Here is an 18,954-nt window from a genome sequence, read left to right on the forward strand (position 1 = left end):
TAAAACATAAATACACGAGCTTTTAGGTTGTTTCTGCTCCTCATCTTGTTAGTAAGTCAAAAGGTACCAGACTGCTTTCCTTCCTGTGTGAGAGACTATGCATGAGAACTTAACCATCAGGAGTAGATTTTGTCCATTATGTGTGGTTGATAAGGTAGGGAAGGACCACATACTTTCCCCAGTAAAGCATGGGAAGTGGTGAATCGTGTTGGAACAAGAGCTGAGACCATAGTGCTGTGGTAATTACAGAAGCAGTCAAGGTGGTAATAACTGGGAGATCCTGTGATATCTGGAACAGAGGCACTGCAATCTCTTTACCTGTGTTTATTTTAGGTTCTACCACAAGGCTAAGGCATAAATTCAGCATCAGTCATGACAGCCCCAGCCTCTGAGTCTTTCTATTGTCTTATTTTTAACACAAGGATACTTGACTGATACTTGACTGTGCTCTGGTATGACTTAGCCTCAGTTTAATGAGTAAGCTCAGAGTAAGGGTTCAGACATGTTCTGTTCCCATCAGTATCACTGTTCTTGACTTGCATTATTTAATCTGCCCTTCCCCTTGATGAGACAGAGACTGTCCAAAGCAACTCCACTTCTAGCTCATACAAAATGTGTGGTAGCACCATTCAGTTTTACTGCATCCACTGCTTAACATAAATGAGACTCTCTGAAAACTGATGTATGTGGTGGCTCATGAAAGATAATAATCAGTATTTTAAAAATATTTTTATTAACAATCAAAGCTGTTGTCCCAGAATGATTCTAGCTGATATTTGCAGCTATTTGATGTTGTTAATGTGGTGCTCTGTAGATTTTTCCTTTCTCTCTTTTCCTTTGCAGTACATCAATAGACTAAATGACACCCACAGAGCTATGGCTGGAAGTCATGTGATACTGCCTTTATTCTGTTCCACTTGGCTGGTGCTTTGCCTGCTTCTCCTGTGCCAGCTCCAATAAAGCAGACTGCAGCATGTCAAACTTCCAGCCTTCTCAGTGCAATGGCCACAACCATTTTAAAATGATAACCACTGAGAACTGTCTGCTTGGCTGTTTATACTTCCAAAGTGTAACAGCAGAGCAAACTTTTTCCTTTCATGACACAAATTTTAAAAAATAAGAAATTCTTTCCATCACACTCACAGAAAAAATAAGAAACCAAGAGTAAGGGAAGTTGGATTTTGTAGGTGAAAAGCAGAAGTAGAAGAGGATAATTATCATAGTACTATGTGATATAAACTTTAAATTCAGTTTAGTGATTTTGTTACAGTAGTGATAGTAGTAGTACAATATGAATTCAAATTGGTTAACCTAACAAAAGCTCTCAGTCCTTTGAGCTAGAGACCCTTTCAGGTGATCAAGATTTCCACCTGCTATACTCTGAATTAAACAGCCAGAGGAATAAAGGTACCAGCTGCTTTTATGATATGAGATGCAGGTGGGTAGTGATCATGCCACATTCTATTGCATCATCTGTCAGCAGCTCTTTGGGCTCAGGTTTGTTATTTTGTTAATTCAGCTTCAACAGATATGAATATTACAGAATAACTCCCTGTACATTGCAGAGAAGTTGGATTAGATGACTTTTAGGGGTCTCTTGCAACTCAGATGATGCTATGAACTCCAGTTAGAGCTTTTTGGTTTTAAACTTTGTTTCTGGTGAGTGTTAATAAGAAACATCTGCTTTTCTTTCTCATGTTAAATATACTCTTTTTCATACTAGCATATGATATATGAAGCAGCTATTAGAAGTTATGCAAATAAGAGCCTGTATATTCAAATATAAGTCATGGTGCTGCTACATTTATAGTCATGTGCCAGATTTTTTATTTTTTTTTTTTTTCTTGCTTTAAGAGAAGTTGGAAACTGAGGAGAAAATTAAATGCACGTCAAAACTATTCACTGTATTTGAAACATGCACAAGCTGATTTTTCAAGGTTCTCACCATTACATGTCACTTTGCATTTCAATACACATCTCTCTCTGAATTCAGTTTCAAGTGATAGTACTTAATATTTTTGCAGACCAAACCACAGTGTCTCTTCTCAGGGATCAGTGAATCAGGAAATTAGAGCTCATATAAGGAAAGGAGATGTGAGTGATTTGCTACTGCCACACAGAAAATGCCAATCTCTGAACTAGTTCTCTGCATTTTCATCTGTCCTAAGACATCCCCTTCGCTTTATAGCTTTGCTAAAATCCCTGGGTACTGTCTATCTGTTCTGCAACAGAACAAGGTAGTTCTCTGGAAGAAAACAGGAAGACTCGCCATGTAACTAAAGACCTTTATAGAGTGAGGTTAGACTAAGATGAGAGCCCTCATCTGGTATTTCTTAGCTTTCAAATGTACATTTTTACAACCTGACATTTTAGTATGGTCCTTGATGTGCACTTAATTAGATACTGGTGATATCATTGAACGCCTTAGTAGTGAGTTACATTATTATTGCTATTATTGAACAAGAGTAGGAATAACCCAGATTGGGAATAAATCGAGGCATCTGTTTAAGTAAAAAGAAAAAACAATAACAAAAACCCTTTAAAATGTCTTTATAAGTGCCAAATCTATGTATAGTCACATCTCAGACAGAAAAACATGACAGCCTATGGCTGTTCCAAGCTTAAAGTTTAGAAAAGGAAACCAGGTAGCAGAAAAAAATTCATTCTGAAGGGGAGAAAAAGCCATATTTTTAAGTAAAATCTAGAAAAGGATAGATTACTAGATGAGATGGTGCTAGAAAATGAGAACTATCACAGGATGATCTCATCTTCCTCTTGCCAGGATCAAATGTATCAAGCTCACTGCAGGCTTGTTGCTAACCTACTCTTAAAACAGTTGGTGGAGACTCCACAGCCTCCATAACATGGCTTTCAGTGTTGTTCTATCATTTGTATGGCTGGTATCTAGAATCTTGGATGCCCCCAGCAGCTAATTAGATGTTTTTTTGGTGCAGTTACAGGCTGTGCTCCTTGGCCTGTCCTTCCAAACTCCCCAGGCAGCACACCTGGTTATCATCAGCAGCCTCATGAGCACATCCTCATCCCCTCAGTTCTCTCTTCTGTAGCCCAAACAACCCAGTCATTGAGAATGTTCTTACCAGTCAGTCTTTCTAGGCATTCATTTTCATTCCTCCACTTCAATTTCTTTTGATCCTTATCCCATCTGAAGTACAACATCCAGAATTGCACTGTGTCTTCAGGAGAAGCATTACTGGTTGATAAAAAAAGAAATCAAAGAAATTGGGATAAGTTACTTTGTAACTTCCCACTGTCCTTCTCCTTTGCTGAAAGACAAGCACTGCATTTGTCCTTCTTCCATTGCTTAGTGCTCTTGCCATCCTCCTGAAGTTCACCAAAGTAACTGCTGATAAATTTGAGATTGCTTCTGTCAGCTGTGCAAGTATCCTAAAATGAAGCTCACTGGGCTTGTTTATGTCAAAAGAGACTTGTTAGAAAATAGCACTGTTCAAACCACTTTAAAGAACCTTCAGTACATTAAAATGTCAGGTTCAATATTTTTCTATGACTCCCTGAACAAAAATTCATATTAACAATTCAAAGCTATGAATTAAATTTAGGCGCAGCCAAAATACGTACCCTGGGAGTTGTCATAAAGTGAGCTGTACTTATTTTTAAAAGGGCAAACAATTGATTTTGCTGGTAAAAGTCCTGTACAGAACAAGGAGATAATTATGCTTTTAAATTGTTGATGCCACGTCATTCTTCTTGATTTGTCTTGGTGATTTCAGTGAGGTCCCTAGTGGAACAAGGTGCTGCTTGGTCATGTTGAAGCTGAAGAAATGAATGAGACCTCATTTACTCAGTGAGGCCTGTTTCTGCTTAAGAACTGCAGCATCAAACTATTAAATATGACTATACTAAGCTATAAAAATGGAAACTTATTTTGAAGTATTTTATGAAATGTATGCTGTGGTATAAGAGTGTGAATGGCTTAGAAGTAACTCTACCTTCTAAGAATGCACAGGTACTACTGGCCTTGGTTCTAAACTACAGTATGAAATAATGCCAACAACTAACGTTGAAGGCTTTTTATCCCTGTGTGCAGAAAAAAACCCACACCAAACAAACAACAACTAACAGCTGAGTTAGTTGCAGTCCTAGCTCTACCATGAGCTTCTCCTGTAGCCTGGAGAGCGTCATTCCCCTGCTACTAGGCCAGCTTCCCATCCTCTGACGTGGAGGATTTCAGATTATTTTTTTTATCTAGGCGTACATTTAAACTGAGATCTGTTAAAAGAGTTTAATTTTTTTGTTGGACCATCCTGAGGATAAAATGGTGTTGTTCTTGAGCAGTGTTGTTTAGAAACAAATTGACAATGGCAGCATCCTGTAAACACGGTTAAATCTTAAACGGAGAATATAAAATGGAAAAATCTGGTAACGAAAGATTATCACTCAGTGGAATTATAGCTTCATTTGGCATTCTCCTTCTCGTGTTTTTCTTGTTATAATTTCAAAACTTTAATTGAGAAGAAAGATTTTTCTCAAGCCCGGATCACATTAACAACCTCTAGTTCTTTTTTCCTTCCCCTAAATGGCAGTAGCCTATTTCAGTTTAGCTGATCCTGCAAACTATAGCTAACATAATTTAATTGTCATAGTAGAATTGCTATTTGACACTGTGGGATATAAAGCAGCAATAGAGTGATAAAGATAAAAGAAAACAGAATGATCAGAGAGTAAATTTGCTTCTACAATCAAAAAAAAAATATTTGTCAGTTGCTGTAATGTGGATACTTTGCTTCTTAATGCCATTCAGAGCTGTTTCACTGCAGCAATTATATTTTTCTCTTGGTTAGATGCTATTTTCCTTTTACATCAAAATTAATTTTTCAATTCATAACTATAGCATTGTATGCATTGGCAGATGGCAAATGCGGAAACCCACAGCTGTCCCACGCATATTGCCAGGGGCGAAGGGAAGCTGAAGGCAGCCAAGGGTTCTGTGTAAGGGCAGATTTAGGGAATGTGAGGCAGAAGGGAACTATACAGCATTCAGGAATAAAGGATATGTGCCCCTAGCAAACCAGGATCCATTCATTTAGTCGCTCATACAAACATTTAGAGTGAGAAAGTCTATTGTACACTTCTGCCTCACTTAGCCTAACTGAGTCTGATAGCTGTATGGCTGTTGCCTTCATACTTCTAATGGAGACGAAAGATATGAAAACCATATATTGCATTGTAGAAAAGCAGCATGAATTTACCATAGGAAGTCAATGAATTATAAAATCAACGTTTCTGTTGAAAATTCTACACCCCTTGATTTGCATGGTTACTCACAGGAACTCAATGGGCATGGGACAAAATCTGGGGTGATTTCTGTGAGCTGTGCTCCCGCAACCACTATTGCAGAGCTGGGTCTGTGGGGCTCAGGCATTCTCAAGCTGGCAGGTGTTTTATTTGATTCTCTTCTGAAGCACAAGCCTCTTGTTTAAGGATTATGGTCACAAAACTACACGTAAGCAAGCCTGCTATGTTCTTGTACTTAAATTTTATACCTCTTCAAAAAATCTGCAGAGAAAAAAAAAATTGAAGAAAAGAAGCTTTTAGTGAGAAGAAAAGGTTTAATTATTGAACATATAGTAGTGACTCAGCTGCTGGCCTTTATTTGATGAGTTACACAATAACAGCCTGTTCCAAACACACAAATGGATGGCAGAAGATCACCTCTTTTCAATTATGTTTCAGCACAGAGGAAACTTTTAACAAGAGTTACACACAACCTTGCCCGATGTCTTAGATTCGTTTCTGTCTTATTTTCTTCCTGTATAAATAGATCACAGTGACTCTGTAAGAGAATGGAAGTATAAAAATAGCTGACATCTTGTTAGACCAGTTTGAAAACACAAGCGCACTAAATCTAATGGGAACTGAAGAAACACCATCCTCATTACTGTATCAGCACTAATGGGCAGAAAATTTAACAAAATCTTATTATTACTTAGTTTCACCAATCCTTGTTTTTGAGAAAAACAAACACACAAAACAAAAACAAAACCAGCATTTTTGTTGTGTGTGAACTACAGTCATTTTTCTTATAGAAATGCTGGAGTGCCTTTGTGAGAATAAGAAATGTAGGCAGGTGGCAAACGTGAGAATGCACTTGAATTTAGCTTCCAGGCTGAATTTTCATTTATGCTTCTGACAGAATAAATTAGCAGGGGCTGAGATCCATGCAGCTAGGCTGTGACTAGTCATTATGCTCTACAATCACTTTTATTACTTCAATATGAACATATCTACCTTTGGAGTTAATTTTAGACCCAGTGAGTCCAAGCCCTCATTATTTTTGTGCTTGCCTTTATTATTATGAGAACAGCAGAAAACCTATAGCTTTGTCCCCTGCTGGAAGCAAATACGCAGTTGGTGTTTGCTTTGAACACCATGTTCTTTGTGAGCTCAGCTCACATCTTCATCCTGAGCATGCTACCGAGTAAGGAGGAGGCTGCCTGTGCAACTGCCACAGGTAGTGATTGATTCAGGCATGAGGTTAGGCTTTGGGGGATCATTTTTCTTTAGGGAAGTGTGTAATGTAGTGAGGGTTTGTTTGCACATGTATTTGAATCGCATATATCTCATTACTTGTCTTAAACATGTTTTATCCGTTATTGTTAACTTGAGTCTGTGGCTATGTAATGAATGTGTCTTTGCTTTTTGTTTTACAGCATTCTTCTTGATGAAGAGGGCCACATTAAGATAACAGGTATGTGAGGAAACTTAATGCCTACAGGCTGATTTAATATGCATGCAATGCAACTTTATCATTGCTTAAAAAGAAAGAAAGGAAGAAAGAAAGGAAAAAAAGCTTAAGAAGCAGAAGAGTTTGGGTATTGGTGTTATTTCTTTTGGCAGTTTGTTACTCCCTCAGTCTTCACAGCACATGGAGAACAGAAGTTCTCCTGGTAAAATCATTCTCCTGACTGACAGAGCTTTCATTCTTGACTGCCTGCCACCATGGATGGAAGGATGTTCCCAGTATGACTGCTTACTCCAGATTAAATTCTCTGAATTTATAGCTGTGTAGAGGACATCTTGGAAAACCATCCCTTTGTGTGATATGTGTTACCACCATTTTCTATCTGGGATTATTACCATTAATGCTATGGTAAACTAAGAGAGAACCTTAACCAGCATTGTCTTTGCCAAATTTGAACTGTTTCTGCTGACTTTTAGAAATTTGACAAGTCTTTTTGGTTTGATTTATTTAGATTTCGGTCTGAGCAAAGAAGCCATCGACCATGACAAGAGAGCATATTCGTTCTGTGGGACAATAGAGTATATGGCTCCAGAAGTGGTCAACCGCAGAGGACACACGCAGAGCGCCGACTGGTGGTCTTTTGGTGTGCTCATGGTAATAGAAAAGTTGTATTTGTTTGTTGGACTGCTAGCTGGAAAGTGAGCAGTCACCTGAGATAACAAATATCACTTTCAGAAGTTAAGGGTCGATAGGGAAGTAGACGTGTGATAACTGCTTGATCATTTTCATTGCATCAAGAATAGGAAACAAACTGCCCCTGGCAGCACAGGAGCTAAAATTTGCCCCTAGATTCTCTCTCTCTTCTTTATCTCATTTCTGTCAATAGTACATTGTTTCAGTTGGTTGCTTTGAGCCACAAATATTTCTGTTCCACAGGAACAGAGCGGGGCAAGCTTGTAAGAGCGCAGGCATTTCAGAAGAAATGTCAATGTAGTTACTAGCACAGATTTTTTCAGAGACATTCCCCAAGGCAGGAAATTTCAGAGTTTAGGGGCATATTCTTGATGAAACTCAGGAGTGTGCACTTTTTTTAATTTTTATTTTTATTTTTGTAAAGTATACTTTAAAAACAATGTATTTTTGAGGGCACTCTGAGTGCTTCACAGTACCTCAGTGGTTCTTTTGTCATCAGTCTGCCTTCTTTACCTCAGCATTTCTAAACAAAGTCACTCTCATGTGCCTTTATTTAAAGTATTTCATTCAGTGCTGCAGGAGCAAGTTACTAATTTGAGGTGGTCATTAGTCCAAGAACTGCCTATACCATCTAGAAATGTACCACAAGGAAAAACACAATAGAGAGAAAGGAGTTGTTCATACTAAAAAATAAGGTTACCCCAAAGGCAGATAGGAATTAACCCTTCCAGAAATGACGGAGTTTATTTAAATTTTGTTTACCCTTAGTGAACAAATGGTTCCAACAATGGTAACAAAAGGAAGTAATGTGAAAACTAGTGAGTATATTTTGGGACAGGGCCTACACTGATGATCTAGCTGGTTGACAGTAGTTAATCTAGGGTAAAGAGTGTAATTAATTACCTGAATGCAAAAGAAGGACATCCTTATCTTCCAGAGACACAAATCTATTTGTGAGTGCTGAGCACTTTTGAATCGCATATGTTTGTTCAGAAAAATTGATAGGTTATGTCTCCTATAATAAATATACCGCAACCCTTTAAATTTGTTATCTGTTTACTTTTGGAGAATATCTGTGCCTTCTCACTATCTGTCTCCAGTTAAAAAGAAACACTGATGTATTTGGTGCATAGATTGGTTTTCCTTCACCTCCTAATGAACTTGGCTCTTTGCCATGCTTTCTTGTGCCAGGTCTCTCTTTTTCTTTTCTTTCTCAATTTCTTTCTTCTTCATATCATCTCCCAGGGATTCAACATGTTAGAATTGGAAAAGATAAGAATCTATTAAAGGAGAATAAGATTATTTTAATTGTAAGCTGATGCCTTAAGCCTCTGAGTGCTACTGGACACCTTAGAGAAAAATACATTTAATCAGTTCAACCTTTTTTTTCCTCTTTATAAATTAACTGATTACGGCAAGGTGATTTTCATACACTAGAAGTGCACAAGGATTTCCAGTGCTGTCTTGGGCACTGCTCATCACTTGAATCTTCTGTTAGATAAGCTGTTTTTACACTAATCTGAAAAGCTGACAGGAATTCAACAGTATCCAACTTCACCCTTCTCAAATGTTCTGCAAGTGCCTGCCTCATGTTTAATAGGTAATGATGACTGTTTGTACCCAACTGAAAATGTGGTTTATCATGTCCAGACTCTTCTTTTTTTTTCCCTTCTTGCATCTTACTTATTGTACTGAAGATTTTAGAATGTTGCTCAGTTTTAACTCTACTCTTCAGAAATATTGCATCAAGAGACATGCACAAGCAATTGAACTAACGTACATACATTTGTATGTATGATAAATCCATTTTGAGGAGCACCACAAGATCCTTGATGCTCAAACTACCATTTCTGATGCTCAGGTAAACTGGTCTGCAACACAACATGTGCAAGTCTCTTGAAAGGTGGCTCAAAGGAGCAGGTTTGTAGTTCATTTTACTGGTTTATAGTGCCACAGCTATCATGGTAGTTGTGTATCTTCTAACTTTGGGAGAAAGTACTTCACACCATTGAGCATTATGTCAACAGAGACAATCTCTAACTAGAGAACGAAGGGATGATATGACTCCATAGGAAGTCCCAAATAAAAAGAAATGAGTTTTTGTTTATTCTTCAATGTAGTGAAAAATGTACAAGAAACGAAAAAACTCCTCTTGCTAGTCAATATACTCTATTTTATGGTAGTTTCCAGTTTAACCTGTACAATGGCCCTGGAAAAATCAATATAATACATCAAAGCAATAAGGTCTTCTTTTGCAAAATCCTATCATAATATTCTTGTTTTATTCCCATTACACTGGCTAACATTCTTAATGAACCATATTTTGAACATTTATGCTAGCTGCTACATGAAGGTATTCAAATCCTTTGGAAGAAATTAAATTTATTATGCTTCATATATAGATAATAATGATAAATAAAGCATTTTACGGATGGTAAAACTGAATGCCTGACCAACTCCCAACCGCCTGGAAAATTGCTGGAAGTGTTGGGAGGGGAAGCCAGCTCTTCTGACAAGGGTGTCTCCACTCCCCAGATCTGAATAATATCAAGTTTCTTTTGTAACTCAAGTTTTTGTTGTAGGCTCACAATATTCAGGCAGATTTCGGCTCAGATTATTTGCACAGTCTGCTGTCCTTCCATCTGCTAGGAATATTCATCTGGCACTTACCCCAGGCTGTGGGTTTTTCTTGTAGTTTCTCTTCCTTAGTGACCTAACAGGATCACTTCTCGTATCCATTCCCACCAAGCTTGTTCTGTGGTTGTATTAATAGGCAACTGAACTGGAGCAGGGAATATTTGCCTTTCTTGCTGAATATTGGTATGGAAAGGAAGCCAAAGCTAGAAGGAGACAATGTCTTCTGAAGTGCTGGCTATGAGAAGGCAGCCCTCCAGAATACCCAAGAAGTGAGTAGTTGGGAGGCAAGAAGCAAACCAGCAGATGGTTTATACAGATGGGGAAGCAGGAAGGTTGAAGAGTGTATTTTCCAGCAAAACTATGGATTTCACTTTAATGGCCAAAAATGCTGTAAAGTTTGTTCACACCTAGGCTCAGCTCCAAGTCAGCCTACCATGACCCATATAACTCCGAATTTATGTGAAACATTAGCAGCAAATACTTGCTTCTGTTTTCGTGTTTAGATTTAGCAAGGGTCTTGGTATTAAGAAAGAAAGAGAGAGAGAACAACAAACCAGAGTGTTGTGCAGCAACTTTTTAACTATTTTCATTTTTCATACTTTTCTTCAGTTTCATTGTTTAATTTTAATCATGAACAGATTTTAGAATCAGGGCAGCATTTGTAAGAACCAGTGCTTTCTTCCAGCTGCTGCTCAGTAGTGTTCATAGTAGTCAAAAGCTCTGGTATATTTAACATACTATAAAGGCAGTTTACTTTAAATATTGATGTTAAGTGCATTTCTTGTGAATCTGCATTAGTCTGAGCATTAGGCTTGTCAAATTGGTAACAAAGTGCTAGCTGTTGGAGCAGAGCAGTAAATACTCCCTGTAACCCTCTAAGACTAGTGACTTCCCTTGATCCTTCCTGCAACTTCCATTTTTTCTTTCCTTCCTTCCTCCTTCAATACTGCACATGAATTTCTTGCCCTCAGGCTGCTTTTCCCTTTACACATAGTGTATTTGCAGATCGGTCTCTGGTATCCTGGTGGGTTGGAGCTACAGTCAGTGTCTTCTCACAGAGTCATTGGCCAAGCAGTAGCATATACCTGTTATACATCAGCAGCTTCAAGCCCTTTTCTGTCTAAATAAATGAGCTGTAGTAGTCATTGTTAGTGCTGCTAAATTAGACCTGCTATAACAACAAATTGACATGAGCAGGCATAAGAGAATATTAGATACTTGCCTAGAGTACAGAGGAAACTCTTTAGAAATCGTGATAAAGTTTCATACAATATGTGCCACTTTTGTTCCTGCTCTGGGAAGTGATCTTCTCTGCTCCTTGTCACAAGGATATATGACCATTTTTGTCAGGACAAAGGCTCTTATAGGTCAGAGTTATTCCCAAAATAGTTCTTGATCTCCTCTGTCATTTAGACAGTTTCAACAATTCTAGTCCATTACATTTCTTTTTAGCAGACAGGCTGCTTTTCTCAGACTTTTTTAGATGAAGCAGGACTTAAAACCTTGGCATTTTCCAAAACTTTTCAGTCATACAGACATTTTATAAATATTTTTTCCATGATTCTGGCTCATATTTTATTATCTTGAGATAATTTGTTTATAATGCAAATACATCCTTTCATTACTTATAATCAATTAGTTATTTGGCTTCTAAGCCTTTATCTGCCCTCCTCACAAAACTAGTCTAGTTTTAAATACTAGCTGTATTTAATCTCAGATAAGAGACAACAGTGAAGCTTTTGTGCAATAATTTACAGAAACTACAAAATGGTTGCAGAGTCTGTCCTGCTTTAAGAGGTATTTGATTACAATAATGAGCATTAATCAGCAGGTACTTATCCTAGAAGAGATCCAAAGCCTGAATCTCAGATGCAAGTGGATAACTGTTCTCTTTTCTCTTAATGGATATTGTCCTCCCTTGATAGCCCTTGATCCTCGCATGATAGCCCCATGAAAGACTGCATCTGAAGGACCTGCTATTGAATCCATACTATACAAGATTGTCTATGTACACAGTCAGTGAAGTAAACAAGACTGTATAACAATGGCATTGTTAAGTAGTGCAGATATGCAATCAGCAAAGGTGATAAGACTCAGATAAAAGAATATCCTGAGTTAGAAGTCACCTATGAAGATTGTGGCTCCACACAGCACTAACCAAGTTCTAAAGTTCTAAACCATACGTCTGAGAATGTTGTCCAAATGTACTATGGCAGCTTGGGGCTGTGACTACTGCCCTGGAGAGCCTGTTCTAGTTCCCAGCCACCCTCTTGTGAAGAACTTCTTCCTAAAACCAACCTGATGCTTCTCTGATGCAGCTGCATGTGATTCCCTCAGAAGGGCATAGTGAATCCCTTTGCTCCTCACCGCAGTCTATGCCAAATGCCTAAAAACAACTGTATCTGTTCAAACTAAAGGTCCATCCAGCCAATAGCATTGATGTTATCTCCAATATTGGGCACAGAACAGGTGCTGGAAATAGCAGCGCATGTGATGCTTCTCCCCAAATTTACCAAAATTTGCCATCAAGTATCAGTATAACCAATTTAAGACCCTTGAACTAAGTAGTCATATTGGTCCATAATATTCTGCATAATCTAGACTTGCTGTATCATTTTTTTTCCATAACTACTGTTTGTTGGACCATTCCTTCTCAGTTTTTCAGTTGTGTTTGAAATACAGAAAATGGTTGGGATGTGATGAGCTGTCCAGGCTGTTTCAACACTTACTCAATTTATCATTTTTTGTTATTCCATAGTTTGAGATGCTGACAGGATCATTACCATTCCAGGGAAAAGACAGAAAGGAAACAATGGCTCTTATACTCAAGTGAGTATTGAAATCTATTTCATTCCCTTAACTATGACCTAGCTGTACCCTTGGGGCAGCCTATAGGTCCAAGGTATGAAAGGTAGAAAATAATAATGTGTATAATGAGTTTTTCAAAGCTTTTTAAGGCATTCACAGCTAGATCCTATTTGTGGTTCTAAAATTGTCTTCAGAGTGAATAGCAGGAAGTGAATTACCAGCAGGCCTTACAAAAGAAATATGCATTAGTTTCTGTAATACAGAATGTCATTATCCATACAGAAGTGGAAATAGACTCTGAAGGACAGCTTATGTTCCATTGTCTCAGGGTTTCACATCTTTTCCTTAGAGAATTTACCACTCATTTAGTGTTAAGAACAGACGCAAGTATTTCAGAGCTTGAAGCTTACCCTTTATTAGTGTTACATTTCTTCTCTGTAGCTGTGAATCACTGAGAGAAAAGTGTTGTTCTCTCTAATCAATATGTGACTTATTAATATTGTTTGCGTAATACTTTATTTCTTTAAATTTCCCTGCAAACTAAAAAATTTAAATGCCATAGGAAAAATATCTCCTAAGGTTTTGCAAAAAGTATTAAGAGATTCATTAGACATATTCAAGTGATGCCAGTGGTAAAACATACTTTAACTTCAACAGAATAAGATCAGTCCTTCAGTTGGTAGTGTGGTATGTTTAGGTAGTCATGCCTTTGGTCAGCAAGTTCCTAAGTGCTGCTCTGCTGCTTTTTAAACTGAAGTGTGATGTAGAAAAGTTTTGAAAAATCTATTTTCTTTTCAAGTGTTGTGTCCTTTCAGAGCCAAGCTGGGAATGCCGCAGTTCTTGAGCATAGAAGCCCAGAGCCTGCTGCGAGCCCTCTTCAAAAGGAACCCATCTAACAGATTAGGTACGCGCATGCATTAAGTGGATGCATTTCTTACAGATGCTTGGTCTTGTCTGGTGATAATCATTTCTCTCAGACCGTCTTCCCTGACAGTCATCCTGTTCATTATGTGTGCATTTTACATGCCTTCTTAGAATGCAGGAAACCTTCAGAATGCTAGAGAAACTTGCAAGGAGCACGATTATAGCATCAAAATACAAAATATGTTATTAGCTTGTGTTTTCTTTTTTGGGAAGAGGGAGAGTAAACCACCATCATTTATGAACTGTGTAAGGCAACTTGTGCATATGATAATATACAGAACTTGGATGACAGGGATCTTTTGTTTTATTCTGAGTAGATGAGCTGCAAATCAGAAGGGGGGGAAATAAAGGCAGTAAAATTTATCACGAGCTCCCCTATTCTAAAATGCATTTTGATGCTGTCTCACTTTGGTTGCTGGGAACGTTTTAACATTAGGTTTTCTTTATTGCCCTAAGCATGTTATGTCCTTTCTCACTGACATATTTTCCCTCTTTGTTAGTAATTCAATTTAAATTGTGATAAACTAGAGGGGTATATTGGATTTTGTATCTTATGCCATCTCTGCCTTTGTTTGGGAGTTTTATTAAGGAATTCATTACATTTGGTAAGATCATAGACCTTGCCAGGCACATAATTGTCATTGAAAATTTAATCTTCAGTTTTTATGTGGAAAAAATAAGAATAGTCATATCAAGTGAATAATACCAAGATAATAGTATTGTCCTCTTTTTCATTTAAAAAATCATATCTTGTTCTTTAAAAAAAAAAATAAAATTGAAGGTTTATTTTTACCTCACACCTTTCTTATATTTGCTGTGTTTTAGATGAGTAAGGGAAGAATTTGTTTTTAAAGGAAAAGGAAAAACCAAAGAGCAATGTGGGATAACTTCAAAGTGCACATCTCATATTCATCCTAGTTTCCTTCTCCTTTGTAACCCCTTCCGCAGGACTTTTGAGCTGGGGCCTGAGGAGCTGGCTAGGAGTGGGGTCCCTGTCCTTTGGCATGCTGCTGTGCCCCCTCTTCTCTTGGGAGGACTCCACATAACCCACAGTAACAATGTACTCCATGGGTCCTTTCTCTTAACCTAATAATAGGTCTTGTAGATTGATAGGGGAGAAAGTGCAAGAACACATTTTCTCAACAGGCTTCAATTGTTTCAATTAGAGAAAATTAGAGTGTTGGAATTTCCAGGTTTAATCCACGTTTGGGAAGATAAGACTCAGCAATAAATATAAACTTTTCCTCACTTATTCCTTCCTTTGTTTCTTTCTGCTTTCTTTTCTTTCTCCATCTCTTGTTTTGTTCCGCTCCGCTCATTTTGTGGTTTCCCACAATTTTCTCTGCAACCAAAATGTGCTCTGCTAAAGTCCGTGGGCAGTTCTGGATACTAGGCCTTAAGAAAAAAAAAAAACATAATTAAATAAACAAAATTCTTTAGCATTATAAACATGCTATGTAGCCCCAGTTTGGTTTTTTTTCATTCTGATGAAGGAAAAACTTATAAAGTTTACAATCCCATAAAACTGAAAAATAAAGTTTTCTATGCATCAAAGAAGAATATATCTTCTCCATCTTCTCCAGCTAGAGTATACAGAAAGAATGACCATTTCTTTGGCCTCTATGCTTAGTCTACTGGCATGTGCTTTTACTTTATAGTTTCATGGCCAAATCTTTAGATGTATCAGAAGAAAGCTTCAGAAAGCTCTCTGTATTTTAACTGATTGAGAATCAGAATTAATGGTGATCAAAGCAGATTTGAAAAAGAAATATTTAAATGATTGGCCTAAATGCTGGACAGAAATCAGTAAATAAAAGTCCTGCTTCATCTTTGTTGATTTTAGGTTTTCCAGGTAAAGGAAAAATAGTCTAAAGTTGAATGGCAAGTGGAGTTATACATTGTGTTTTGAAAAATCTTTGGAAAAACAAAAGTGGAGCATGCTAAAATTAAGTGGAAACTATATTACAGATCAAACACTTGTTTTCAGTCCTTCTTTCAGATTTGTGGTAATCTGGAGATTGTCTGTATTCAGTCCAAAATGTTTCTAACTTTAGCAAGCTGAAAGAAGCTGGGCTTCAAAAATCATTTTGTTCTATCATCTCGCTTTTTGCTGTTTGATGTTGACATTTTAACAAATAGAAGTAAAGACTGACTAGAAGTTTTACAACTTTGTTTTAAGCCTTTGTTTAAAACTCTTGATTATGAATGAAAAAATACTAGAATTGAATGGAAAGAATGAAGTTCATAGTCCTGTGTCTCTGATTTTGCCTTAAAATCTGATGCTGATACTATCTCTTTCTAACAGAATTTTAAGGAATAGAATCTATTGCACTCTTTGGCATCCCTTGTTATGGACACTGTCATTTTCTGAAACTAAATACTCTATTGTACAAATAGTCTGCATCGCACTGCTTTGGTAGTATTGCTCTGATTAAATACAACAAACTGCAGATTATGAATGGACATAATTTTATATTATTACAGCATGTTAACTGGAATATCAGGCAAAGAAGGTGTAAGCATCTTAGAAAGGAAATCATATGATAAAAGTATGAGTTTATTGCATTGATAGTAATTAATCAATGGACTAAATCTCAATTAGTTGACAATCTTTAAAAAACAAGTTTGTCTTTCATCGAGTGACTGTATATCTTCCTTGTAGACCTTAGATTGAATTTCAAAATGTCTGTCACTGACCACGAAGCTGTAGAAATACAAACATTGTATTTGCTGAAACTAAAATTCTGGAAAATCCTTTGGCTCATTTTGAATATTCAGATAATCAGGTTTCCTATTGTCTCCCCTTTTCCCCTTAGTTTGTTTCAAGGCTCATGTTGTCCATAATAATTCAACCATCAAAAACAATTACAAGTAAAACATTCTCCTGTTACTGCACACAGACACTTTTATTACAGGCATAAAACAATCTTAGATAATTAAGTTCTCAGTTATTAACATGAGGCAACTTTTATATAAATCCTTGCACTCTATAATGTGTTTAACCTTGCAATTTGATCTGACAGCATCATTTATCATCTTGGACCCTCGTGAGACTGTAGGGCAGCACTCACATGCAGTAGTTTTGATGGCACAGATCATTCTTTACAAGTAGATCTGATTACAAAGTTGTAGCTAAAGTGAAGTTAAACAAACAAACAAAAACAACAGATAGAAATCCAGAGGAAGGTGATGGGTGTGTGGGCATGGCATTTGCCACCATGTGCTGCAATTCTTCTTAGTTCTTCTTAGTGTCTTCTTAGTTCTGAGTTCAGGGTGGATCCAGAGAGGTAGTACTGTAAGCACCTCCACTGTAACTTCTCCCTTTGATTTCCACACAAGGCCACCCCTAGGATAAACTGCCCTCAAGGCTAACACCCTCATACCATATCTCTCCTGCTTTGGAGGGGACCAGGTCATAAGCCACTGACTGCAGCCAGAGAACAGGGGCTGGGAGGCAGCTGTGGTCTCACGGAAGGGAAGATCTGGGATTAAAAACTGCAGGAAGGTCTTTGCCTTCTCTGCAATATAAAATCAGCTGCTATGAGTTAGAAGTCCATTGCTCTTTGCAAACATAGGCTATTTCCACTCTAATTCTCTTTAATACACCAAGCTAGCCAGAGATGGAGACAAGCCATTACATTCACAACAACGTATTATTTATGTGCCAGAGCTCCAAGGTGGCTTCAATTGGGAAATACTAATTTTTCAAACAAATACCCATGTCAACTGCATGCCACATTCCTTACTTCACACTTCGGTCCTCCACGAACAGAAGTATTTGTGGGTGGGCTTGTTTCTTGGTTCTGATTTCTGTGGTTTTATAGAGAAAAAAAAAAAAAAAAAAAAGTGTGGATTACAAATAGATCATCTTAAAAAGGTGGGTCCTTCCCATCACACAGTGACATATCCATAAGCCTACAAAACAGGAAAAAGAGAAACGGGGCAGAGAAGATTGAATATACTGCCAGTTATCCTCAGCCTAGGGAATGCTACCAGTTACTTTGGAGTGTTTGTAGCATTTATCCTAGCTTTTTGACGCTGGTTTGGCACTTGAGTTTCATCCTCATTTAGTAAAGAAAATCGAATGCACATTACAAAGTTTCCAGTCACCACCAACTGAGCACAAGACATTTATCACAGATATTTCTTCTCCGAAGAGTTGTTAAATGTAATACTTTTCAGAATTTGTTTCAGAACTTTGTCGGTTTCATCTTTCCATTGGAACTGCTGAAATCAGAATGAATCAGCTAGGGATATCTAGTGCAGACTTAGTGCATGGAAAAAACTAAGCTAAGGAAGACATAAAACAAGTCTTGTTACTGTTTTAGTCTATTCTCAGCATAGTCTTAGTATATTCTTGGGGAATAACTAGAAGTCATAAATTGCATCACAAAGAGCAAGAATAGGATAAGCATGTAATACTTCACCCAAATTCTCCACCTGCTTTAAGCTCAAGCAAGGAGTTTCCTGAACCTCTTTTGGTTTGTCAATGAAGCAGATTTCTTCAGCAGATGTCTTTTTCGTGCACTTTTGTGGTCTCCTCCTGAACCTATATAAGTATTTTACCTCCTTGTCCTCTTTTTCTCAAAATCCCACGTCACACAGCTGGCTGCTGCCTAAAGAAAGACCTCCAGGTTGCTCTGTACCTGATTCCCAACACCATTATTTATTGACCTAAATCAAGCACTGGAAAAGATGCAAAACAGTTTATCCCCATCCCTGCTTTCCAAGCAGTCATAACTTCTTGATCTCTGATATATACTCTCCTCAGTCATATGTTTCCACATTAAAAACTGTCAGTCTACTCAGTCATTCCATACTCTTCCTCTCCGCCTTTTTGATTTTTCTACCTATCAAAAATACCCCCTTTACTAGGTGAGGCAATCAACTATAGTCCACACTAACGTTGCAGGTGTGCAACATACGCATATCGTGATGCAATGATGTTCAGTGTTTGTTCTCTTTAGTCTCTCTAAGATTTGGTTTAATAATGCATTTTTCTAGAGCTATTCACCATAACCCAAAGGGTCACCTCAGCACATACAATTTTTTATACCAAGCTCAGATTGTTTATCCTCATGTGCGTCACTTATGTTTGTCTATACTATAAGATTACCAGGACAGGGAAGTAGTCAGATCTGCATTTCTTTTGAAATATTATCCAGGAGGCC

The 18,954-nt window shown here is 37.6% G+C and overlaps 1 protein-coding gene across 4 annotated transcripts in view; it reads left to right on the top strand.

Annotated features, from left to right (window-relative positions):
• RPS6KA2 (ribosomal protein S6 kinase A2) overlaps positions 1 to 18,954 on the top strand; it is a 242,195-nt gene that overhangs the window by 184,609 nt on the left and 38,632 nt on the right. For all 4 annotated transcript variants that reach the window (XM_032443593.1, XM_015858006.2, XM_015858005.2 and 1 more), the window contains 4 exons: positions 6,690 to 6,727; positions 7,233 to 7,375; positions 12,810 to 12,880; positions 13,675 to 13,763. In XM_032443593.1, coding sequence (XP_032299484.1) covers positions 6,690 to 6,727; positions 7,233 to 7,375; positions 12,810 to 12,880; positions 13,675 to 13,763 — 341 coding nt within the window. The remainder of the gene's footprint in view (positions 1 to 6,689; positions 6,728 to 7,232; positions 7,376 to 12,809; positions 12,881 to 13,674; positions 13,764 to 18,954) is intronic.

This window comes from Coturnix japonica, chromosome 3 (genome assembly GCF_001577835.2).
Source record: "Coturnix japonica isolate 7356 chromosome 3, Coturnix japonica 2.1, whole genome shotgun sequence".
NCBI classification, from domain to species: domain Eukaryota; kingdom Metazoa; phylum Chordata; class Aves; order Galliformes; family Phasianidae; genus Coturnix; species Coturnix japonica.